Raw genomic sequence first — 27,295 nt, 5'->3', positions numbered from 1 at the left:
GAATGTGGACGTCTCCTGGAGGAGATCAAGTGCGCTCGCTGCTCACCCAACGCCCAGGTGTTATTCCACTCCACGGACACAGATAAGATGCCGCACAGGGAGCCTGACCTGCCACGCCTCTGCCAGGACTTCTGCCGCGAGTTCTACTACACCTGCAGGGGCCACATACCAGGTAAATACCACATGTAGGATGTGGTGATGAGGAATATGAAGGTGACTTACCGTATGTCATAGTCCATGTGCATCTGTTGTTACTTCTCTCTCTCTCTGTCTCTCTCTCTCTCTCTCTTTCTCTCTCTCTCTCTCTCTCTCTCTCTCTCTCTCTCTCTCTCTCTCTCTCTCTCTCTCTCTCTCTCTCTCTCTCTCTCTCTCTCTCTCTCTCTCTCTCTCTCTCTCTCTCTCTCTCTCTCTCTCTCTCTCTCTCTCTCTCTCTCTCTCTCTCTCTCTCTCTCTCTCTCACACACACACACACAGAGAGGCACAGGCACACACCCCTGTGTAAGTGTGCATCCACACAAATGTGCACAGACACATGCACGGGCAGTAATACAAAACGGGTGCATGTTCTCACTTTGTCAATCGCACATCTGCACTTGAACCTAGATGTGTTTAATGTGACTTATTAAAGTTCACAACAGTCCCCTATTGAAAATCAGCTTGCACGTGTACAACAGGCAGATATTTGGACGTGCGCAAGAAGTGGTGCGTCAGGGTTCTGCTCTGTGAATATTTGTTTATCCAGCTCTTACCCCGTCTGACCTCACCTCCATCCGTTGCTGAGCGTGCCTCCCTAACTGACTCACTCACTGTTTTGCTCTCTGACTTACAGTACTCCCTAAATGACACCATTCTCACTCTCACCCATTGGTGTCACATCTAGCCCAATCTGGGAACCCATCGGCAAAAAAAAAGAATCAGCTGCTGGCTGCTGAATCTGTCTTGAGAGATTACATCGAGCCTAACGCTGGTCATTGTGCTAATTGGAGCACTGTACTGCAATTAGTAGAGCGAAAAAGAATTCAAGTCACAGGAGACTTTTATTTCACCATATAACGTACTGTATATCGTCGCTGTCGGCCAGACACCTCGTATCTCCATGTTTCAATTTGTATGTTTTTTCAAAATGAATGCCCTACCTCATCATACAAGAGCGTAGCACAAAAGTAGTGAAAATAGCAGATCTATCGCGAAGCGTGAGCATGTAGATCGTCTATTTTCACTATCTTAAAATGTTTTATTAAATAATAATAAAAAAGGAACGGTTTTAGACATACAAGGTTTCCACCCGGCAGCAACAATATACTGTGTCTGTATGTATTAAGCATGTATAAAAATTAGGAAAAACATTTTCACACACGTCCTTACACCTGTCATGTGACTAATAAAACTGATTCTGATGCATTCTGAAACAGATATAAACATAAATGTTGATACTGTCCCCTCAAATACTCCCCAGACTTAGTGTAACATGCCAGTGCTCAGAGGCATTTGCTCATAATTGACTTTGAGAACTGTTGACGTATAATAAGGTATGAAAATCACTTAAACTTTATTCTATGAAATTGTCTGTTTCACAGACAGTGTACTGAGTGGTGACCTGAGTGGTGATGTAACTAGAGTGTAAAAATCAATTTGTACACTGTACAAATTGAGTTAAATTAACAGAGAATTAACAGAGGATGTTACTGTGCACAAACACAGACATAATCACACACGCACACGCACACGCACGCACACACACACACACACACACACACACACACACACACACACACACACACACACACACACACACACACACACACACACACACACACACACACACACACACACACACACACACACACACACCAAAAGAAAACTTGCCTCAACTGCCTGACATGCCAGAAAACTGTAGCAAAAATGAATGATTTAATGAGCTACTCATTCATTTTGCCCAGCCCACCTTCCCACTCCAAGGGCTCACACTATGTTTGGAGGATGTGTAAACTTGCACCAGCTATGGTCTAGACATGACAGCCCCTGACACCTTGGCTCGCCTCGCCTCACCTCGCCTTGCCTAGTGCCTCCAGCAGAGCACACAATCCCCAGCCTAGCCTAGACACTAGCTGTCGTCTCAAAAAATGCCGCTCATACATCACTAGTTTGTTTTCCTTGGGGGTGGTAAATTCAATGGAACGTAAACATAATCAAAGCCTTGCTTGGCTGGGCCCAATCCCCCCCACCAGACTCTACCTCCAACCTCGCAGGGCCAGCCACCAAAATAATGAAGAAAAGAAAGGAAAAAACCTCATTGACTCAACAGTTTTCCCTCATGGATATGTGACAGTACTGTTGAATGATAGGAGCTGCTCTTCTGCTGCTACTGCTGCGCCCGCCTGCCAGGCGTTCGTTCCTTAGAAGTTGTTCCCTTTGAAGGGCTCTCTTAAGATCGCAGGTACCTGCGCCTCCGTGCATTCCAAAAGTGATCAAACACTCCTCTCGGCTGCCATTTGGCCAAGACCTCTTCCTATCTCTGCACCATGGGCTGATTAGATCTACTAAGATTTACAAACAGAGGAACAGTTTCAAACACACTTGTCCTCAACCCGCCCACATGGCATGCCGTACACCCCCTCTGGAGACTAATCAAAAGCCAAACGAAGGGCTTGTTCATGAGTGAGATATGCACTTGTTCAAGTGAGATATGCACCGTTTGTAATTGTCACCCACTCAAAAAAGTGATAATAAATACAATTTTAAATTTAAATAAAGTAAAATAAAGAATACAAATCATTATATTAATATTATTAATATGAATCATAATTAATATTTTTATAAAGACATTTACACCATCTCAAACCATTCTGCTCCTTTCAAAAGTGTATCTAATTGAGTGAGCCTGTTCCTCGTGAACAGGCTCACTCAATGAAATAACAAGGTGAAATAACATTAAAATGACTTGACTGTGATATTAATAAATAATGATTGAACTGGAATGGAAACAGAGGACAAAAGTTGGGAATGAGAGAAAGAGGAGAGAAGAGATTGTCCTCGTCTTCATTTCTATATATGAATTTAAAAAAGCCGCCCACTCAAAACTCGTTCTGCCCCTCATCTTCGCTCTTGTCACTGCTTTTCCAATGGCACCTCTCTCTCACTACATAGGAAAATCATGAGAACTGCTTATGGCATTGTACTCATTGTTGTTTGATGGCTATGTATGGGGGTCTTGGAAATTAAATGACTTATGTCAGTTAGTCAGAATAAGAGTATCAGCTTGTACTGTCACCCATATTAATCACTTTCAACCTGTCATTTGAAATGTTCAAAAATAACAAGAATAGATCTACAAGCTCACAATAACGCATTGCAATGTGTATTTTCGCTGTTCCTCGTACAAAACGTATATAGGGCTTAAGTGGTTACGTAAAGGCTTACATACTTTGCTTATGTAAATGAAGGTGTAAACGAAATGACATCTGTCGGTGGTATCTGTGTAGTTACATTGCTTCACGCTGGGCTGACGGACACAAGGCCTCAGAGAGCCTGTAGCCAACAGCTCCAGAGGGGAAGCCAAAAGAAGTGCAGTCTCGCTTCCACCCTCCCTCTCTGCCTCCCTGCTTTCACCATCATCCTCCTCTCCCTCCCACAACCAGCCCCCCCCCCCACCCCCGAGGCCTCTGCAGATCAGCATATGTGGTGACGAATGACACATTTATTTTTCTACAAAGGTTGTGTGTATGTAAAACTGCTGAAGTGCATCAAGATGTCAAGTACTTTGGGTGGCCCACCCAGGTTGCCTTGGAAGATAACCAGATGGAAGCAGAACATTAGAGTGCTGGGGAGCCGGGAGATGTGGACCCAAGCTCTCTCTCTCTCTCTCTCTCTCTCTCTCTCACACACACATACACACACATTCTTTTTCTCTCTCTGCCGCTTCTCTCTCACCCAGTCTCTCTTCCTCATCCTTTTCTGTTTCTCTCACTCATACTCTCTTTTTCTCTCTCTATCTCTCGCTTACGCTTACACACTCTCTCTCTCTTTCTCTCTCTTTCTCTCTCTCTCTCTCTCTCTCTCTCTCTCTCTCTCTCTCTCTCTCTCTCTCGCCTTTCCATCAATTTCTTCTGTTTGTTGGGTAGATATTCTTGAGCTGCGTACTTTCTTTCCTATATGTTGATGTGAATGCTTTTGACCATAAACACTCCTTACTGGATATAACTCTAAAGGCGATTATTGAGAGAGCCATCTCTCTTTAAATTAGCTGAAACCCCCTGTCGCTCATATTAATACAAAAAGGGGGATGTTATGGTTTCTGTATCACAACCTTTAGCCAGTACCTGTAATATACTTTGTGCAACATGTCAAACCTTGATTGAAAAGTACAGGGCAGTAAGGGTTTCCATTTAAATGTAAGTCAATTCAAACTGCTGACCGGAGGCACTAAAAGTGGAGCAGTAGCCTCTTTACAGCATCCATAACTGTCCTGCTGCTCCTGATTAGCGCTACATACTTAGACCCCATATCTCCATAAAGACATTTACTGGCCCCACTCTCACTTCTGCCTACAGGCCTCCCTCACTCGCCCCCCCCCCTCCCTCCCGTGTCTTTTTTTCTTTTCTTTTTTCTTCACCGCACCTGAGGTCCCCAGTCAGCATGGTTAAGATAACTGCAGGCAGCAAGTAGGTGGGTGGTATAGCCCGGGAGAGCTGTCTGTTTGTCTGTGTGAGTGTGTGTATGCGTGAGTGTCTGTGTGTATGCACACATGTGTGCATGTGTGTTTGTCTGTCTGTGTCTTTGTATATGTTTATATGTGCATGTGTGTGTGTGTGTGTGTGTGTGTGTGTGTGTGTGTGTGTGTGTGTGTGTGTGTGTGTGTGTGTGTGTGTGTGTGTGTGTGTGTGTGTGTGTGTGTGTGTGTGTGTGTGTGTTTGATCTCCATGTTGTGTTTAGATGTTTGAGGGGATATCCTATCACCTCCAGTATTTGGAGCGGTCAGCCCCTGTGGTCGTGTGTGTGTGTGTGTGTGTGTGTGTGTGTGTGTGTGTGTGTGTGTGTGTGTGTGTGTGTGTGTGTGTGTGTGTGTGTGTGTGTGTGTGTGTGTGTGTGTGTGTGTGTGTGTGTGTGTGTGTGTGTGTGTGTGTGTGTGGGGGGGGGGGGGGGGTGTGTGTGTGTGTGTGAGAGAGAGAGAGAGAGAGAGAGAGAGAGAGAGAGAGAGAGAGAGAGAGAGAGAGAGAGAGAGAGAGAGAGAGAGAGAGAGAGAGAGAGACCCGGGGGAGAGAGGGAGATGAAAGAAGGCAGAGAGAGTCCTGTTTGTGTTTTTTATCGCTGGTGTATTTGCTCTCCTCCACCCTCCAAGGGCTAGCGTAAGGGAAACAATATTTCCAAAGATTGTTTTTAGGTCACAAAGGGCCCTGTCTAAGATTCACCATGCTGCTTTCTACCCTCTGCGGTTTACCATACATGCACAATAAGAAAAAGAGGAGGGGAGAGGAGAGGAGTAGTTCCTAGAACCTTGGAATAATGTTGTGACTGTGTGTGGGGACCCTTCAGCCAGGCGGGGCTGCTCTGTCTGATTGCTGTGTTTACTCAGATCACGTTTACTCAGATTACTCTAGTGTTGTTGGACCATTTTAAGTGAACCCGTCTAAGAGAAATAAAGAGCGAGCGAATGAGTTGATGGCATTTTCGCATTTAACTTAACCCATTTAGGGCGGGAACCCCTATTTGTAACTATACATTTCAGGATGGGAACCCTTTTGGGGTTGTTGTTGCTATGTACAGTATATAGAAACACAATCTTTTTGTAATTTTTGAATAAATATTTGAATTTTTTCAGAAAACTTTTAGGAAATTTAGAAGACGTTTTTAGAATCGGCCTCAGGTCTAAATGGGTTAAGCGCTGAACCAAGTGTTGGAATACTATATTTACATTTGCGAAACATTGCTTCTTTATTTGCATTTTTGAAGGAAACAAATAATATTTCTAACTTAAACGTGTGTTTGGAATCGTTTTATCTATTTTACAGGTTGATTGTTGCCTTAGAACCTCTCGCATTTCACACACTGCACCCACATGCTGCTCCATGATACACAAAAACATGGAAGTTATTTGAGAGTCCCATGTGAGACTTTTTGGATTTGTTTGAAGGAGAGTGGTGAAAGTGTTACTGTGTGGGTTACGCTATGCCAATTGAGACCATTTTCATAACATAATTTTTTGACACCCATAAATTAAAAGAACGCAGAGGTTTTGCACGCCAAACATCTAGAATTGACACATGTGTTCCAGCTGGGCTTTATTGGTGGCTATGGCCAAATCCTGTCGTAACCAGGGAGCTAGTTAGCAATCGTAAGCATTTTCTCCCGTTTTATGTTCTTATTTATGTACACAACTTTGAAGAAAAGTTTTTAAGGCAGGCATACATGCATTGGGAACTATTTTATAAAGCAAACTGACTCAAGTGTACTCCCACAGTAACAGATACTTACGGAGGCTAGCCTAAGCAGCAATTTATAATTGTTCCTTAAAGTCACAGTTCACACGTCCTATGTTTTAATTCCTCATAAAAATCTATCTCTGACAAATAAATACAGTATTTTTCTCACCCCAAAAAACTTCCATAATGGTGTTTAGTACCTCAATATTGGCTTTATCCTTGTTTAGCATTCCAGAATCTATTAATTATGCCAATTTGCCACGCCTGTAGAATCAAGCCCTCATTAAAATGCCAATTTGACACGCCCCTAAAATCAATATGCCAAAATGTCCACGCCCCTGCGAGAATGTCTCCTGTGGAGGACTCTCTAGTCTGAACTGATTCCAATCACATCTTCGTTCCAGTACGTCACACCAGTTTTCAGCGAGTGGTGATTTGAAAACCACATTTTGGAGGTAAAACTCCATAGTAATGCTTTAGAGATATGTAGAGTGTAAAAAAACACGATCAAATGCCCTTGAGCAAGGCGCTTCACAGTTAACACCCATATGAATGGCCAACAGTAGAAGACTGAATTCAGATTATGCAAGGAGTTTCTGCAACCATGATGTGTAGCAGAACATTATTTACAAAAGACCATCCCTGCAGGGTCAACTTTCTCTTCATGATTAAAGATTAAAATATATGAAATTGTCAAATCAACATTAGCATAACAAAGCCAGAAAACAGTCTTTTTGCACTGTACTTGGAGAGAAGGATAGCATTCTGCCGAATTCTCTGTTGGAAATGGATCTGAAATCCGTTTGGTTTGGCCTGTTTTCTCTTCACTTGTTCTGTTCAGCTCAGTCTAGCCAGGATTTGGTTTGGCTCATCCAGTGTAACTACAATCATCCCCAACACACAGGCACGTTCACACATTCTCTCTTTATTTCCTTTTTCTCTCCCCGTTTCTCTTTCTCTCTCAAGTAGAGGGCTATATAACATTACCATGTGAGGTATGAAGCACATGAGGTCATATTGGTATGCAGTATGTGCATAAGACTCTGTCTATATGTCTGTCTCTGTTCTGTTTACTAGAGCTGTTCCAAGCCGATGTAGATGAGTTCTGCCAATACTATGGGAGAAGGGACGGCAGCCTGTGCTTTCCAGATTTTCAACGAAAGCCACCGCCAGGAATCCGCCCGGAATCCAACTACTTGGGAGATGAGAAAATAGAAGATATAAGCAGGTTTGTAGCTTGACTTTTTTTGTATTTATTTGAAATTATTTATGTTGTAGTATATAATTTATAATAACAATGCTTGGTTTGATCATTCCAAAAATGTTTGAAACGCTGTTGTGGTCCATAAACAAGGTTCTGTTGTGGTTGTTTGGGTTTTGGTGGTAACAGGTGTGTTCCTTGCCCTCCCAAACCTGTCACATGATCCAAGTTCACCAGCCCATTGTCACACACCCTCATACTCGACACCCTCCCTCCCTATCCTCTGATCCCAGAGTTTGTTCAGAGCGCATTTGCTCAGCTTTGGCCGCATAATGAAAATGCTTATTGTGCATCATTTGGGCCGCCTTATTCGCTGGAAATGTCTGTACATCACAGAGGGTTTTGGCCTTTTGTCCGTGAGGGGAGGTCCTTTATCTCTGGTTTTACCCTGAGGGCAAGATATGAAGCTCTGCAGCCCGGCCACGTATGTCTAGTCTCGCGTAGCCAGACAATCAGACATCTCTGCCTACCAATATGTCTGGGGAAATCTACACTCAATGTAGGGGCTACTGTAGAACCGCAGAGAGTACCTAAAAACTGAATTATTTCCACCCAGTTTTAGCCCCTACAATGAGAATGCAACACTAGTGTATGTCATCTCTAACAGTCATGTTTTGTATACTTAGCACCTTCAGTAAAGAGGCTTAAATTGCTCCAGTGTCTTCCTTACGTTTGCTGCTGCTGTGTCCCGCTTCTGTGACACATCGGACCTGCCTTCACATGGTTGAGGTGCGGTGGAATTCCCTTTCTTAGCGTCTGTCATTTTCACCTCTTTGGCAGATAGCTACAAAGCTCTTTCCATTGAGCGCTCTGTGCCCTGAGTGTCCTATTTATCCATCTTTAGCTCTCAACTCTAGTCCAAGGGACTCAGAATAATGCTGATTCCTCTTAGCCAGGGTCATAGACCTAAGGCAGGAGGTGAATGCAATTCATTTCCTGGTAGAATGGAAAAGTATCAGTATTCCTCACATACAAACTCTGCCCTGAAGTGGTAGCTTGATTGTTTATGATTTCCCCCACGCCACTCCACTCATCTACCTTTTTTCTCTCTCTCTCTCTCTCTGTCTCTCTCCGTCTCTGTCTGTCTGTCTGTCTGTCTGTCTGTCTGTCTGTCTGTCTGTCTGTCTGTCTGTCTGTCTGTCTGTCTGTCTGTCTGTCTGTCTGTCTGTCTGTCTCTCTCTCTCTCTCTCTCTCTCTCTCTCTCTCTCTCTCTCTCTCTCTCTCTCTCTCTCTCTCTCTCTCTCTCTCTATCCCACACTCTCTGTCATCTGCCTTTTTTCCCTCTTTTCCCTCCTCCCTTCCACTCCTCTCTCTCCTAACCGGATTATCACTGGCTGCTGCCACCACCACTGACTGACCTCCAACCTTTTGTAACCTGGCCGATCCGGTTGGCCCAGGAAACACAAGCACAACTGCTACTGTGCCCAGGAGGTGTTGAGTGGCCTGAGGCAGCCGGTGGCCGTGATGCACTGTGGGGACGGCTCCCAGCGCCTCTTCGTCTTGGAGAGAGAGGGCTTCGTCAGGATTCTGACCCACCAACTGGAGCTGCTCAAAGAGCCCTTCCTGGACATTCACAAGCTGGTGCAGAGCGGCCTCAAGGTAAGGCATGAACAACACATCTACACAGCAGAATTGAATTAATGAGTGCTAATTCACCCCTGAGAGTGGAAAAACATTTTACCGCCCGTGTATGTATTGTGTGCCCCACATATGCACAGTATCGTGTGTCCCACAGTACTAACTATTACGAATAATGAGGTGTTTTGTGTGAAAAGTGGGTAGAATGTTGAAGGAAGGATGGAAAGAATGAATGAAAGAAAGAAAGAAAGAAACAGAGAAACAAAGAGAAAAGGGCTGACACTGTTATTTATCTGTTTTTCAATAAGCTTTGAAAAGCACATTAAAGTGTTTTTAGAACTGCCGTGGCGACCGTCTTCTCAACATTGCACTGACCTACTTTATGGAGTCTGCATGGAACATCTCACATGCCAACGCAAATCCCCTAAAGTGGTGCCTTTCTCACTGCTAACACTCAATTATATAATTACACCAAACAAGCAGCCATTCATTAATTGCAAACATAGCCAGCTACTGTGCCATTATCTGCTAATTAACTGTGTGCACACATTGCGCTCACTGCTAATTTGCGTCTAATTCCCCCAAGATGGCTTAATGGCTTTCTTAATTGAATGCCTCTAATGCTGTTTCTCTTTAGTGGCCAATACGGTGACTAGAATTGGCACATGGTAGCGTTAGGGTTGCCACCTTTCAGAAATGGAAACACGGGACGCTTGTGCATGCATCGGTAGTGTGCGTGCGCGCTTCGCTCGTGAAAACCTTCGGGTTTTGCGCAGATTTTGGAGCTTTTTCTGTTACTTTATTTCGGTTTTAGGGTTAGGGTTGTTAGGGTTATGTTATTTAATTATTTTGGGGGAGCCAGCCCCCCAAACTCCTGAAATGCATAGAAATCTATGAAATCTAAATAAAAACATCTATGAAATTTATATTAATTATATTGAATTATTATATATTAATTATATTATTTATGTATTTAATAACTGTTAATCCATTATGAAGAATTACGTTTCCCAGAATAAGAGTTATTCTTTAAATGGGCACACTATTTAATTATATTGATTAATATATATTAAATAAATGTTTATTTATTAGACTTTAAAAACTCAACAACAACAATCAACCATATTAGTCTACTGAAATAGCCTAGACTATGCCCACATCAGCAGCCAATATGTAGGCTGCCAGGGTAGGTAAATAGAAATACTGACATCTTGTTAAAAAACACAACCAGATAAATAATATGTAATATCCCATACCTAATCGATCTCAGGAGATGTTTTAGTCATGAAGAACTGTGACACTTGTGCTTGGGTCCTTTGGGTTCTTATATTTTTGGAATGTTGTTCTCCTGAGGCATGCTGTCTGATGTCAACCAGTCCACCATGCGCCACATAAAACATACGCCGAGATACTTTACAGTTTGCTTTGTAAACATCTCCACTGACGCTGTCAAGCCAAGGGTTTGCCTCTTCCCACTCACGTCTGTACTTTTGGAGGCGTTTTCTCTTTAGAGGACGCGGTGTAGACATTTTGAAACAGCGCGGTGGACGGTGCAGTGACTGACTGTCTGAGCAGAGTAGGTAACCATGACAGGCAGAGGATTGTCACAGCTGGACCGAACGTATCCTAGCAACGTGAAAGCGCTAACTCTCATTGGTCGTGTTATGAGTAATGAGCCAATGAGCTGCTGAGCGCACTCCCAGACAATGGCTTCATAGCCAGCTTTGCCAAGTATGTTTATTTCCTGCAACTTTTGAAAAAAATTGGCTTGTTTTTAGCTTGTTTTTGTAGGTCGGCTGGCTCATTTCTCTCACTATACTTGGCAACACTGACTGACACCCGCTTTGAGCTCCCACTCACACAGCGAAGAGACAGGACGGCAAATAAATCGCCCTGTCATTCATATTTATTCCCCGACTTGCAAATACGGGACAAAGTGCGTTCCTTATCAGTTCAATACGGAACGCGTCTTTTAGTTTCCAATTACGGGACGATTCCGTATTTTACGGGACGGGTGGCAACCCTAGGTAGCGTTGAGTGGCCACTAGGGGTGTGCCGATATATCGTCCCGCGATATATCGCGATACGTTTTTGTGACGATATATGTCGTTTTGGGGGAAAAAAATATCGTTTTGAAAAAAAAAGAAAAAAAAAAAAAGCTACAAGTTTGCATGTCTGAATAATGCAAAACAGAAATATTTGTTTGCATTTGCTTCCCCCCCCCATATATTTTCATAATAAAAAAGTGCCATATATTGCATCGTATCGATGTCGTGAGCCCAGTATCGTATCGTTTCATGAAATTAGTGTATCAGCACACCTCTAGTGGCCACAACTGCCCACCACACACACACGCACGCATACGCACACGCACCAATACCAACACTAACAGATCACCAACTGTCTCTATCTTAACTCATTCCTTACACTCAGAATCCCTGTCTGCACGCCGACACACACCCCACACGCCCACTCCCTAACCTCAGTATTCTCTCTCTCCCAGAGTGAAATAACCAGCCGTTTGAGACAAACATAGAACGAACCACAGAGATAGTAAGTCAGTTGGATAAGAAGTAGGCATGTCTTTACAGTTTTACATGACCTCACAGTCGAAGAAATGCAAAAACAATACGAGTTGGATAGATATACCTCCATAATCTTATGGGTGGTTTGTTTGAGACAGGAAGCCACGCTACCTGTATGAGGGGAATTTGCACCTCTCCCGGCATTATTCCCATCTTTCTGACCTCCCACTGTCATGGAAGTCTGTCTCCCAGAGGAAGAGACTTGACAGGAGGTAGTCATTGCCAGGGGCTTCTTGTCCATGCCTGAAGGATTATACTGATGTTTGGCTCAGTATACTCTCTCAGAGGAAACAAGCACACTAGCCAATCAGACAGAAATACAATGTCCTGAACCTGAGTAAAAGTTGGACAGGAACTGACTTTTTTCATCAATGTGTTGGAGCCTGACTTTGAAGTTTTGGACTGTAACGCCGGACAGACGTGTTTTCAGTTAGCTATGTGCCACAAAGGCATGTGTTGAGGGGGTTTGGTGCCAGTGGTTGAAACACTATCCTTACAGCCGTGGAGGATTTTTAAGCCTCAGAAATGTTTGTAAATGGCCAAGTCATTTACAGGATTTTCTCCTGGATATCTCACCTACGAGGTAACGGACATCATTAATTGTGTTGCCATCACCGTCTGTCTCTCGTGGGGCAACATGTCATTTTTGCATTCCTTTCCCATTGTTTACCTGCGACGGCCAAGGTTTCACATTTGAAAATTGTTTGTAAATTGTTTAGATGGCATCAAGAGATGAGCAGAGATGGGATGGTTTCAGAGGAAGTGGTGGGCACACTCTCCTACAGGAAGTTTATCTATCTTGCATGCTTCCCGCTACTCTGCTGACAAGACCCCTGAGCTTACAGGCGGCCAAACTGCCCCCCAGTGGGATCTCCTCTCCTCTCCTCTCCGTCCCCAGCTCACTTCTTCTGCTGGACTCTCCTCTCTCCTCCTCCTCTTATCATTTAAACTTTAACTGGTCTGGTCTGGGGATGAAACCATCATTATAACAATTAGACATGGCTTGAGCCCCAGTGTGGCCCCAGGGGTCCTATTCTGTGATGTTGGCTGCCAGAGCTGCAACCCCCACACCCCCCCACCCCCAGTCGCATGGGGTGAACAGAACCAGGGAGACCATGAGCCTAATAAGAGGGGCTGAGGTGTTTACTGGCTGCATCAACAGGATGGGGCTGCCTCTATACAGAGAGAGGAACCCGGGACCCTCCCGGGGGGGGGGTGTGTGGGGGGAGATAACAGGTTTATCACTGGGCCCCACGCTACATGCTTTGATTGTAATGTTCTGTGTTTCCTCCTTCCCCTCCTCCTATCTCCTTCCATCCCTCCCTCTCTGCTCCCCCCGTGCCAATTAAGCTGACCCGCTCAGAAACAATGGCGTGCTGTGGTGGTGGCGCAGGCAGGCTCCCGGCTGCTCCGTGGGTGTTCTGCTGCCGCTGAAACTCAATCTCCACTCTTGCCCCACATTCAAACCCCCCCCCCCCCCCACCACCACCCCCACCACCACCACCACCACTACCCTCTCCCCCTGCCACTACCATCCCACAGCCATTACTGTGTTTGTGTGTGTGTGTGTGTGTGTGTGTGTGTGTGTGTGTGTGTGTGTGTGTGTGTGTGTGTGTGTGTGTGTGTGTGTGTGTGTGTGTGTATCTATGTTTTCTGTGCGACAGTTGCTGGCATCCTTCTTCTGGTAGGAAAATAATTCACCTGATGTGACAGTCTCACTCTGTCACAGGTTAATTATCATCAGTGTGATAGTCATTCTTGAAACACACACACACACACATGCACACACATGCACACTTGTCCTTCCGATTTCAACGTCTTCCTTTCGTCTTTCCACTACTTACTACTGCAAAATGCTGTGTAATTTAACTCAAGTAAGTAATGGAGCATTTTTACGCACTCAGAGACACCAAGCCGCCCTAGTGTAGCAGTTCGAGCATACGCCGTTCATGCAGAAGGTTGTGCGTTCGAACCCTGCCAGGGGTCGACGTCAGCAAGGGCATGCAGTCGCAATGGGCTCCTAGCGGCAAATAAAATGGGTTCAGATCTAAGCCAAGTCTCCTTCAAGAGGCGAGTCTGAAGCCTGTCCTGGTCGGATTCTTCAGACTCCTGTGGAAAACTGAAACAGAGTTAAATAACACTCAGGATTTTACAGTACAACAACAGTACCAGCTGTGCTGCATCTCTCCTAGCTAGGCAGGCCATGTACAGTATTACTAACCTGGCATCTCATAATAATACTGGACTACAAAGTCAGTGCATAAAAGAGATGCCCTGCCAGTTAACTTGACTGGATTTGTCCTCAGACCAACCATTTCCAGATGTCGTAATAAATGCTGACATGGATGCTCTTTGATATAAATCACCCCCTATATTCTGCTATGGCTGGCCTGCCCTCCACCCCATAACCCTGATTAAAAGAAAAGGGCAAGTTTCAGCTTCTAGTCAATTAAACTGCAACATATTACGCAGCAAAAAAAAATCTAAATCAAAGAACACAGCCTAAGTGTTGCATCCACAGGGGAGAGAGAATTGGCTTTTTATAAATGAAGACATCTGCAAGCGGCAAGGCGAGGTTAACACTCCATTGAAGTGTATTAGTGTGTGTGACAAGGGTGAAGGGGCCTGCAATAAAATATTTCACAGCGAAACAAATAGCTCACAGCGTGTTAAGTCTTTTCTGTCCTGGCTCCGTGAACAGCTGCTGGGTCTTCTCATTCGCCAGCGGAGCATCTCTCATCCTGTCCAACTTAAGTACCCTGCCTATGACAAATTAGCCCCTTACTCATCTTTAGTATGTACTCATGGCACAGCAGAGGGGGGGGGGGGGCTGAGTCATGCTAATCCACCATTATTCTGCTAATGTACTAACCAACTTAACTTGGGGACACCTCACATGGTGTAATGCGATGCTTGCAGTGCTATAAAAGAACATCCTTCAGCCATTATCTTTCCCCATGATACATAACAATTAAATGGATGGTACAAGTGTTAGCTAAAACATCTAAACGTCTATTAGCAAAAACCAGGGGCGCAGCCATGGGTGGGCCTGGGTGGGCCGTGGCCCACCCACATAGAGAGCTGGCCCACCCAATTGATTTTTGAAAAAAAAAAATTGTTAGGATTTAATTTTTTTAATTTTTTTTATAATTAATTTTTTGGATAAAAAATCTGTAAAATCAGGCAAAAATAAGAATTAAATAACATAAGCCTAACCCAACCCTAACCCTAAAACCGAAATAAAGTAAGAGTAAGAGGAAAAAATAAGAGTGTAGACTGTGTGTGTGTGTGTGTGTGTGTGTGTGTGTGTGTGTGTGTGTGTGTGTGTGTGTGTGCGTGCGTGCGTGCGTGCGTGCGTGCGTGCGTGCGTGCGTGCGTGCGTGCGTGCGTGCGTGCGTGCGTGCGTGCGTGCGTGTACGCGTGCATGCGTGCATGTGTGTGTGTGGGATGGAGGTGTGAACAGGGACAGGGTGGCGCCTCAGACGTCGTTTTTCTCCAAATCAAACTCTAGTTGAATGCCTTTTAGGGGAGCATTGCCCGCAGGCCAGCAAGGATCAAAAGGTTCAGGGTAACAATGCATTAGCCATGCGGCAGCAGGGGGAAGAGAGACACCTACCAGTAGAACTGGAAATGGTGGTGTACTGCCACCACCACCATTACTAGCACTACCACCACCAGCAACAACACTCAGGCAGGACCAGTGTGTCGTAAAATCAGGGCAAAGTGAGACCTGAGGTAGCCTATTTAAAAAAAAAGGGAAAGGATATCAAAGAATATCAATTGAAAATGTTGAGCTACACAAGTATTTATCACAATCGCCTCATCGTTATGTCAGATGGATCAGCGGCATGCAAGTCACAACATAAATTGTGATCGTTAAATCAGGTGGAACCACTGTCCAAATGTCAATCAAACAATTCCAAGAGATGTTTTCGTACAGTACAGCCTCTCATCTTCATCCGCAGCACCTCTTTTCTCCCAGCTCTATTGTGGAATGCCGCCAATAACTTGACGTTGCCAAAATTATAGATAAACCCAGGAGAACAGGAACTGGAGGGGAAAGGAGGAATGTGGAGGCAGGTGTTTTGTGAAGTATGAAGAAGAAGCGGTAATACCCCTGGAGAGACGCAATCAGAAATCCACCCCCTACCGGACTGTGGAAGAATAATGGTGGTCATAAAGACAAAAAAAAATGAGAAAAGACAAAAGAGAGAAAAGACGTTTGAGGAGAAATGGAGTGAATTGGCTTTGGGTCGACATGGCACAAGTGATTTGTTGGAGCTGGAGTTTGACAGAGGTGGGGGTGAAGAGATGGAGAGTGTGGAATGTGTGTGTGTGTGTGTGTGTGTGTGTGTGTGTGTGTGTGTGTGTGTGTGTGTGCGTGCGTGCGTGCGTGCGTGCGTGCGTGCGTGCGTGCGTGCGTGCGTGCGTGCGTGCGTGCGTACGTGCAGGGGGGGGTCTTATAATGACATCATCATGTGTTTTCCTTCTATTGAGTCAAGACAACACTGTTCTCCCATACCATAGACTAGAGCAACAAGGTCAGCAAACGAAAGGCCCTGCCTTGAGGAAAGAAAGAAAGAAAGAAAGAAAGAAAGAAAGAAAGAAAGAAAGAGTAAGTCTTGCATCCCAACTCACCACTAGGCCTGTCAGAATTATTACATAATCGCCTATTCGCCTATAATCGCAATTATTTTGCATAATCGCCATAATCGTTTCCATGTTGAAAAATGTTCATACATTTAACAAAAATAGCAGAAATTGCAGATCCATAAGCTTACACGCTTATAGATCAGTAATTTCTGCTATTTTCTAAAACATTTTGAAAGTATGAAATATGGCAGTAATTTGTTTGTATATTTAAGTTATTTTTCTTATACATCTTTGATTACGAAGCCTAAAAGGCAAACAGAAATGTAATTATTATTTATGTTCTAGTGTTCAATGACAAAAACACAATTAAATAGTTAATCGCAATTATCTGTATTATCTGTATTAATCGTCAACTTCATCTTTTTTTATCGTGACAACCCTACTCACCACACGATTGCTCCGAGATCCTATCATCAGCCTGTGACCTGACACTGTGGAACTTAAACTCCCTGCACAAGTTTGTCCGACCCACCCTTTACTACTGCTTTGGCAGCAGTTTCAGTGCCAGGGTTTAGTGTTCCTGTGTCATCTTAATCAAAATTGTTCCTCAGATTGGCTCTCCTAGAGAAAGGTCTCTCTAATGAAGTGTTTGTTTCCTATGGCGCTGATGCAAGTTCGCCCTGCTGCTGCTGAAGAAGGAGCTGCATGGTCATTAGTGAGAGAGCTAATATTTCAGCCCATTTAAACCAGTGTCTTGGTGGTCCCCCCCTCCCCTCCCCGGCTCCGGATGTAGCCCTCTTTGGAATTCTGGTCTCTGACCCATTTTTCCCCAAAATGTGTTTATTTTTGAGGATTCGGGTCAACACATCTCTGAATCCCAAACTTTTCAAACTGAGGTTGCAGAATGTAAAAAATATGAATAGAATCTGTTCTGATTCTTTGTCAAGCTGTGATAATTTCTGCGTTTTCTACACTCTCCCTCCCCCCTCCGCCTGATTTTATGAAAAAAAAAGAAAAGGGAAAAATCACTTGATGATCTGATATTTAGTACTGCTCATAAACATAAGCATGTTTAAACTTAGCTTTTCGGGGCAAATAGTTATTTGTCAAAACTTTCACTTGATAGCTCAGAACATCGGTCTCTGTTGTTGCTAGCCGGTGCTTCAAGTTCATTCCATCATGCAGTCATTTCTTCTCCGCATGTGGCCTGTATCATTGCAGTGTTTGACTGAGCCGGCACTGCCTGGCAATCCAAACAGGACTTCGGAGATCCAGGACACTCGAACATAATTTATGATGTGTGTTCCTTGGGCTGTAACCTAGGATATACCAATGTCCAAATCCCTGCCACTGCAGCCCAAACTCTGACCCTATCGTATTTTATGTCGCATTCCTTCCTTTAACCATTTTGTCAGGGAATACCTGGGTGGAAAGGCAGCTGTGTCCGTCGAAGACGTGATGCCAAGTTTGCTCTCACCCCAGCTGAAGTATAGCACCCACCCTCTGCTAGGTGTTCCCCACACTCAGAGTTAACCACTTAAGCCGTATGTCATAGTTTGACACCATTGTTTGATGGCGAGGGACTTTCTTGCCATAATACACTGGACTAAAAGCTGTCAAGGCATTGCAATGCGAAGCATTGTAAGCTTGCAGAGCTTTTATTTCTTATGAGTTTTTTGGCACAGTTGAACTTGCTCTACTACAGACCACGGTGAAGTTCACTTCACATTGGATGTTCGTGAATGGCACGTCGGTATATACACTAAAATATAGTAGGACATTTACGAATAGCTTTGTGAATGAGGTCCAATATCTCTTGAGTCATGTGATCCAGATGTATTAGACAGATTTTTCTTATTCCAGTAAGATTGGCTTCCAAAGTTTGCCAAAACCATGCCATAAATCATCCAATCTGCCCCAAATGTTGAGGGGCGTCTAGAGAGCACACCTACCATAGAGCTTTCACTTATGCTCATAGAGGGCGTCACACGCGAAAAAGGTTTGTCGTACAAACTGTATTTCCCCCCGTAGCTTCCTCGTGTCCTGTCGGCTGCACCCCACAACGGACACAACCCTTGTAGGCATCCACTCCTGGCGAAGGTCTGTGGTCCAAGGAGCGCACTTATTAGAGGGGTGGACCAATCTCTTTTTGGACTAATATAACTACACGTGCACCAAAGAAAATGTCGGGGCCACATTATAAACATTCTTGACACCTTGAAAAGCCCAGCATTCTGTTCATTCTTTTGTCAGAATAAAATAACGATACGCACGCACACACACACACACACACACACACACACACACACACACACACACACACACACACACACACAAAGGGCCGACCTGGCTTGCCTTGCCTAGGGAATGAAACGCTATAGCAGATTATTACAGCTAACTATGATGAGAGGACCACCGGGGTTGTGACAACTGATGTAGCAGCCTCCGGGGGTGAGACAAAGGTTTACATATTACACAAGCAATTTAGATGTTTTCTAAACATGTTGCCAAGACAGTGGGAGCTGGCAGCTCTCCCCCTGTTTAGGTTTTACTTTCCTTTTCCCCCCAAGATTCTTTTGTTTTTCTTTTTTCTTTTTTTTTTATCATCGTTCCTCTCTCCCTCCCTCACTCCTTCTTCTACTGGCCCTGGAATTCTGGATGGATTTGGAGGTAAAAAAAAGAAAGAAAGAAAGAAAGAAAGAAACAGAGGGGTGGGGGCAAAAAAAAAGGGGCTGAAGGACTCTGCACTTTTGTGCTCTCTATGAACTGTGAGTGAGCTAATAAATTCTTTCAGCCACTCAGCACAGCATTCACAGATATCCCCCGAAGATTACACACACAAATCACTGCACAATGGAGGCCACCGTGAGGGCCCGGGGCGTCACAGGGGCCCCCGACCCTGAGGACAAGCACGCACAACCAGGGCTGGAGGAGAAGACAAGGCTGGGGTGGAGGGTGGGGGGTGGTAGGGCGGAGGGATGGGTGTATGGGGGGGAGTATAGGGAATTGCAAAGCACTACCCAGAGTCAAACACTTTATAATGGCTGGTAATGGTGTTGTCAAAGACCTGGTATAGAGATGGAGATGGGAGAAAGCGTGGGTTTGAAAAAGGAGGAGAGAGAGAGAGACAAAGGGGAGGGAGGGAGAGAGAAGCAGGAATGTACACGCACAGTGAGATCCGATGTAAAAAAAAAATTACACACTGAGTTTATTATTTATTTTACTGTGCATTAAGAAAAGTAAATGGATAAAGGAAACACATTCTTACAATCCTCTACTTAACTCTTGTCCCTTATAGTTGACGATCTAGGAACTGAAGCTTGCACTTTTAGTCAGTCAGTCACTCTGGAGAGCAGCACTCTAAGTGCAGCAGATAAGGAATGGTCCAAAAAATGGTACAGAGTAGATGAATGGTGGTGAATAATGATGTTAATGATGATGATGATGATGGTGCTGGCGGGGTGGGCATCGAGACATGTAGTAATGGTGAAGGGGGTGCTGGTGGGAGTCATGGTCACGTTAGACGTGGGGGATGTACAGTATAGTAATTCTTTTTCTTTTTGCCGTCTGACTGCAGGGCGGAGATGAAAGGGGCCTGCTAAGCCTGGCATTCCACCCCAATTACAAGAAGAACGGAAAGCTCTACGTCTCCTACACCACCAACCAGGAACGCTGGGCCATCGGACCACACGACCACATTCTCCGCGTGGTCGAATACACTGTCTCCAGGTGAAGGGACTGTTTTATATACTAACTTATTATTTTAAAAGTGGAATATTTACTTTGCTTATTTACCTACCTATATTGAATATTATATAAAGCATTATATTCTTAATGTATGATATTGATTTATCTGTGTTGATTGATAACCAAATATTATAAAAAATGGTGGGCAATGTTGTCAGGGGCCCACTGTTCTGTTCACCCTCCAAGACAGTGGCTGGGCTCCTCCCAACTGTGTCAACAGTGTAACACAGATCCCCCCCATGGCTTCGTTCCTGATGTACTGTGTGTGTGTGTGTGTGTGTGTGCGTGTGTGTGTGTGTGTGTGTGTGTGTGTGTGTGTGTGTGTGTGTGTGTGTGTGTGTGTGTCTCTCTCTCTCTCTCTCTCTCTCTCTCTCTCTCTCTCTCTCTCTCTCTCTCTCTCTCTCTCTCTCTCTCTCTGTCTGTGTAGCTGTGTCTGTGTCTCACACACACACACACACACACACACACACACCGTCTGACTGGCCGCGCACGTGAATATTTTGCCTGCAGTGGGCATAAAAAAAGGTTTAGCGAGAACGTGCGTGCACTCGCTTATTGCGTGAGTTCGAAGTGAGACACACACACACACACTTAAAGTCCACGCTGAAGTAATGAAAGAGAGCGTGTCTCAGTCTCTCCAGTCCACGCACACATGCACTGTGTGCGTAAAAGCCCTTCCGGTTAAACAAAAAAGTACATGATCCAAAGGCTACAGCCATGATCGATTTTAGGCTAAATGTGTAGGAAATTGGACACGTGGTCTGCTGGAACATAGCTACAACAAGTTCTTATTTCTTCACATGGATAAGTTATTTTAAGGGCATCATTTGAAGTGAAATGGTTGGTGAAAATGAAGTGCCATATACTGTATAAACTCATGCTGCTCTGTTTTTTATGTTGATTAGATTTGTGCTGTATAATTCCACAAATTTGTGAAACGTTCAACCCCTGTCATGTTTTTTCAAAGGATGTGAGAGGGGAAAGTGTTGGAACAGATCTCAGTCATGCTCCCTTGCGAAGTTTCCTGGGGAGTTTTTAATATTGCAAAAAATATGATGTAATCACTTGGAAGGGATTAATAGAACAGCATATTTACCTCGTCCCTCACTCTGACAGCATTGACACACGTCTTATTCAAAAAGCACACAATGCATTGGCAGATCCCAGGAAAGTCACAAGTTAGAAGTGTTTGAAATACCCTAATCAGGAACGAACGTGTGGAAGTAAGAAGTAGGTTTGTCAGTACAGTACAGTATATGACCAGCTGGATTTTCTGCTGGGGTTTGGATGCTGACAGTCAGGGGCGGATTTGTTTTCATAGAAAGATGTAATGATGGTTTAATTATAGCACATCTCTCAGGGAAGACTGTGACACCACTTTCACAATGACTTGTGATTAACAAAAAAGACATTCCTCTCCTCACCAACTTGTATAAGTGCTAGGCTACCTACATCTTAACTCTCATAATCGCTGTTGTACAATTGACTTAAAGACAAAAAAGTTTTTTTTTTCCAATGGCAATTATATAAAATAGGGTATACAGTCATGGTATGTTTACTCTGTAGTCTTTAATTTGGGGCGTTGCAATAAAAGATGACTGCCAGTTTAAGTAATTTCATGGCAGTGTAAGAGAGTCAATCACTCTTTGGCGTGCCGCTCTTAGAAAACACTCAGCACTTTCTCTACCCAAATACCCTGCCCAAAATAACACATCATTAAATATTTGTTGCTGATACTACGCAGCCAAATCCTTACTTTGGACTTGGAGTGGTGCAACATTTTTTCAGAGCTTGAGTTACAGCTATAGAGAGCAAGAAAGATCCACCCAGTGCCTTATCCATGATGGGAGCTTTGGTGATACATCAGATTCAGACTAAACGTCTCCAGACAACAAAACTATGTCAACTAATTTTATGTTGGATTTGGCTTCTTTTGTCCTGTCAGCATTTCATATTCACTCACATACGCACTTGCAGTATCATTTTACCCACCAATATAAATCGCTCTTTCCAGGAATTAGTGACAATTTTGAACGGCTCCCTGTTTATCAAGTCATGCTTAATCTATTTCAAAACAACAGATGCCATTTATCCCAGTGTTGGGTAGACTGTCTGGGATAGCTTTCAACACAACTTTCTTAACATCGTACTGTCCCAGGCCCACCCTTAGAGCATCCACAGCCAATTACTCACACATTGCCACAGGGCATTATGGTGAATATTCCGATCTGAATTTCTAAAGGCATTCTCCTATAAAACCATATAATTTATCTTGTTGACGGCTGGAACGTGTCTTTGACCAATCGGATTGCTTGACTTAAAATGCCCCGTAGGGCAAAATTCTCATAAAGCACTGGTTGTTCTGCCAGTAGTTGCGGTATAGCCGAGGAGATCCCTCTAAAAGGATGCTACCCATGGGTATTCTAACTCTAATGAAAGCTATCGTCTGCTGTAAATCTCGTTATAAGAAATTAAATGATGACGTGTTGTGTGATTTCCCTGTCTCAGGAAAAACCCAAACCAGGTGGACACTCGGACAGTACGGGTGCTGATGGAGGTGGCAGAACTACACAGGAAGCACCTCGGGGGCCAGCTGTTGTTCGGCCCTGACGGCCTCCTGCACATCGTTCTGGGAGATGGCATGATCACACTGGATGACATGGAGGAGATGGACGGTCTCAGGTGAGACCAGAGGTCCCGCCAATCAATACAAATCGCTTTTTATGAGAATTAGTGACCATTTTGAATGGCTCCCTGTTAAGACATACTTCATCTATTTAACCCATTCAATCAGGGAACGCATCTCTCGTCATTTTAGATTTATTTTGCTATTCAAAAATAGCAGATATACAAGCTCATAGCGCGTCACTGAGTGCCGCGCTATGAGCTTGTAGATCTGCTATTTTTTTTAAATCGTGAAGATTTGTGCAAATCTTTGAATATATATTTTTTAAAGCAACTTTTGTAAATATTTTGTTCCAGGGACCCCCAGAATAAAAAATATATATTCAAAGATTTGCACGATTTTTCAAAAATACCAGATCAACAAGCTCACAGCACGGCACTCGATGCCTCGCCATTAACTTGTATATCTGCTATTTTTGAATAGCCAAAGAAATCTAAACTGACAGAGATGCCTTCCCGGATTGAATGGGTTAAAACAAAACCTGATGCAATCGATTTCAACACCAGTTACTTAACATCATACTGTCCCAGGCCCACCCTTTGAGCATCCACACAGCCTATTACGCACACACAGTAATACAGGGCGTTATGGGGTCAGAAAGATTATGTACCGCTGCTACCATACGGTTTAAAAGGATAGCTATGGACATATAGTCTTGTATACCAGGCTGGTCATTATTAGTATCGCATGATACTAGTCTGGATTAAATGAGCGGTAGATTATGGGCGGCAGTGTCTCAGTAGGTAGAGCTGTAGGCTGTCTGGTAATCAGAAGTTCCCCCGGTTCGATCCTTGGCTCCTCCAGGCTTCGTGTGGACGTGCCCATGAGCAAGGCACTTAACTCATTGAGTGCCCAAATTATTATTATCTATTTCTGGCCATTACAATTTTTTATTTTTTTTTATTTTTTCTAGGGTTGTCCGATATTGGCTTTTTTACCGATAACCGATATACCGATATTGTCCAACTCTTAATTACCGATACCGATATCAACCGATACCGATATATGCGGGGATTATTGTGATTAGGGTAAGCTCAAATTTCATATCACACACACCATATACAGTAAGAACTCCTGTAACTTATTTATAAAGCAAAAAAATATATATATATTTTCCGATATTTTCCCGATATCAATTTTTATGCTAATATCGGCCGATAATATCGGGAGGCCGATAAAATCGGACATCCCTAATTTTTTCAAAGTAAAAAAAAAAGTGCTTAGGAAGCGAGATACAGCCTTTTTAAGTTATAAGTTAAACAAGGAGTGGATGGAGCTGCAAATCTTCAGATGATGATATCTTGGGTTAAAAAAAAAAAAAGAAAAAAATCTTTTCTTTTTTTTTCTATTTTTTTCAAAAACACGTGAAACACGTTAATGGCACTCAACACCATAGCGCTAAAACACGTGAAACACGTAAATGGCACTCAATGAGTTAACTGGCACCTTACTGCGTTAAATGCAGAAACAAATATTTCCACTCGGGGATCAGTAAATACCGTTTAGGTTATTATATGGCAATGATTTGGAATTAGTTATCTTATAGTGAAAGAAGAATGTTTGATGTACTTGTAGTTGTATGTACATTGTATTAATGAATTCATTAACCACTAAGCCTATTTTATACTTCATAGTATGGTGGTGTTGTGTGGAAATAGCCTCATCAACAATGAGTAGCATTGGCTATTGTAGACATTTTAAATCTGAAAACTTTCACCTATGACATGCCCAAAATAGGGATGCCCGCAGCCCGATTGCAAGGGTTTTATCTACTGTATCATATTGTAGAAATCAATGTACTGCACTAGATTATACCCCACCATGCCTTCAAAGGGGAAACTTCACCACCATCCAGGATGCTTAGCCATCAGACCAGATATACCACAGTATATGGATGTTATTTTTGTTCCTGCCATTTTAAAATCTGTTGTCTTCGTCTGAACACAGTGATTTCACAGGCTCTGTCTTGAGGGTGGACGTGGACACAAACTGTTGTACGTCACCCTACACCATACCCAAGGACAACCCCTATTTCAACAGCACCAACCAGCCACCGGAAATCTTTGCACACGGACTGCATGACCCAGGCAGGTGAGTGAGCCATTCAAAAGAATGTAAAACCTAAATATAGATAATGAAACGAAATAACCGACTCTGACAACGTTAAGGCAAATTAACCCTTTGTCAGTGGTTTTCTTATTTTCGCCGTGTATAAATTAGCTTAAAAACACCACGTTTGATCATCGTCATGCCTCGATGATCTTTATTTGAAACACATGTCTTTTGCAAGATTTGCTTGAGCAAGTTCATTCCAAAAGAGTAAAACTCAATAGTAGGCCTACTTTGGAATGGAACTCTTTTATCACATCTCGGCATCAAAAATCTGTGTCAAGACCAGTTGCTGTTGTTTCTTCTGCGTTCAACCCTCGTCTTCATATCCTAGGTGTGCAGTGGATCGCCTCCAAACAGACAATGGAAGCCTCCTCATTCTTTGCACGGACGCCAGCGGGAAAAATACATCGACGGGGAGAATACTAGAGATCACTAAGGGAAAAGATTACGGTGAGTTCCAGTTTCCCCACACACCCCCAACTGCAGCCCAAAAAATGTTGGTGATATTATTGACCTTTTTTTGGGGGGGAATCTGGATTGCATTATAGCGGTGCGGTAATGTTGCTCCTGATGAAAATGACTCAGCCTGACCTTTGTGTGTGTGTGTGTTGTGTTTCATGGCCGCACAGTTTGAGAAAGTGTTATGGAATCTTATGAAAACCTCTATTATCCCTCTGGATAACCTTTCGTATTCCTCCTCTTGCATAAAAATGACATCTGTTTTTACACATGTCAGCTCAGTGTGGATGCCGATGCCAGTCTTTTCATATTGTGAGAACATGGTATTTTGGCCCACCTCCAGCAAGCTCAGAAACACACCAGATTAAGTGCGGAGAGAGTGAAGTTTGAACGTTGAGCACGAAAAGAAAAAAAAAATCCTTTGTGATCTGCAAAGATTCCTTCCTCATACAGTACTGTACAGCGCTGCCAAGAGAATGTGAGATTGTGTCCATGAATATGATTTATAGTTGTCAACAACAATGACTATCTAGATGATGGGTTAGGGCTGTTGAAAACACAGCTGAGAAGGAGGCCTAGTTCTTCTCGATGTGGCGCACGCTGAGGCAATAATCAGTACCAGAAGGGACTCGACAACATTGAATGCTGTCTTGACCACCCAAGATAACCCCTGAATCCTAAATCCCTCCTCCTACCGATTGTATGTGACCAAAGCTCAGTTCCACCTATCACCTTGCAGTTCAATTCAGTTCAAGACTTTATTTTTCCACATGGAAAACGTGGTATGCAAGCAAGGTGGTCGTTAAATGAGATATATTCTCACCATAAACATGTAGAGGAACATATTCTGTAAGACACATTAATGATTAAGGGAAATTGTCTATGAAAACAGCCATGCACTATGGGATTGGGCAGTGGTTTTCAGACTTTTCTTGCCCAAGGCACACCAACGGGCAAATACAAATCTCAAGTCACACCGGTTTTAATATCTGTGCAAAATCATCACTCATTTTATGCTTTCAAAATCTTTCAAAAATTGAGAAAATAGCCGATCTACAAGCTCACGTGTTGTGATGACACTTTGTAAGCTTGTGGATCTATTTTTGAAAATGTAAAAAAAAAATACAAGTATAGAATTTGCATCTGAATAGGGAAATTAGTGCACGCAAAGTACTGATAAATTAAAAGAGAATTCATAACCTTTGGTATAGTTGTATGAATTGCAATAATGTAGTTGTGGTTGTTACAAAATCCCAAGGCACACCTGGTCCTGTCTCACGGCACACCATTTGATAACCACTGGGCTATAGGATAAGGAGACACACACTGCAGATAGCTAAGAACAGATGGTGGACGACCCCCCCCATCCCCAATACCTCCACTCCCACTCCTAGGACCTGTGACTTAACTGGTTACCCTAAGTGATTAAAGTGAGCAGGGGTTTCTCAGGTCAAAGACATTTGTTAAATATAGACCTCTCCCTCCAAATCCAACAGCTATATAAAAAAAAAAACATTTTTTAAAAACAAAACCATAGTACTTCAAAAACATCCACTAATAAATGTTGATATATTCACATAAAATTCTTTGTTAAAATAATATAACAGATCATGCGATTCGCCATGAGATCAACCCCAATTATTTTTCAGTACCATTGAAATAGCGGTTTACTTCTTTACCAAAGCAAACCCTCATCAATGGAAACCACACAGCGCTATGTGCTAATGGACTCTTGACAGATTGCAGTAAATATGGATATCCCTTTTTGATCACAACACAAACAAGGAACACTTGTCATTAGTGTAGGCATGAATCACGTTAAGGTCTTAAGTAGCAACTCATTAGCATCCAACCA

The 27,295-nt window shown here is 43.4% G+C and overlaps 1 protein-coding gene across 2 annotated transcripts in view; it reads left to right on the top strand.

The window, feature by feature from the left end:
• Nucleotides 1–27,295, top strand: part of hhip (hedgehog interacting protein) — a gene marked incomplete at its 3' end in the record, with an annotated part of 51,889 nt that overhangs the window by 6,057 nt on the left and 18,537 nt on the right. For both annotated transcript variants that reach the window (XR_014602100.1, XM_084076476.1), the window contains exons 2-8: nt 1–172; nt 7,497–7,647; nt 9,078–9,279; nt 20,014–20,165; nt 22,692–22,865; nt 24,817–24,960; nt 25,313–25,431. The exon at nt 1–172 is cut by the window's left edge and continues 21 nt beyond it. Coding sequence is in view for 1 of the 2 variants with exons in the window: in XM_084076476.1 (XP_083932602.1) it covers nt 1–172; nt 7,497–7,647; nt 9,078–9,279; nt 20,014–20,165; nt 22,692–22,865; nt 24,817–24,960; nt 25,313–25,431 (1,114 nt within the window). The remainder of the gene's footprint in view (nt 173–7,496; nt 7,648–9,077; nt 9,280–20,013; nt 20,166–22,691; nt 22,866–24,816; nt 24,961–25,312; nt 25,432–27,295) is intronic.

The sequence above is a fragment of the Gymnoscopelus microlampas genome (genome assembly GCF_963454915.1).
Source record: "Gymnoscopelus microlampas genome assembly, chromosome: 2".
NCBI classification, from domain to species: Eukaryota; Metazoa; Chordata; class Actinopteri; order Myctophiformes; family Myctophidae; genus Gymnoscopelus; species Gymnoscopelus microlampas.
This window is presented reverse-complemented; position numbering and strand designations above follow the sequence as displayed.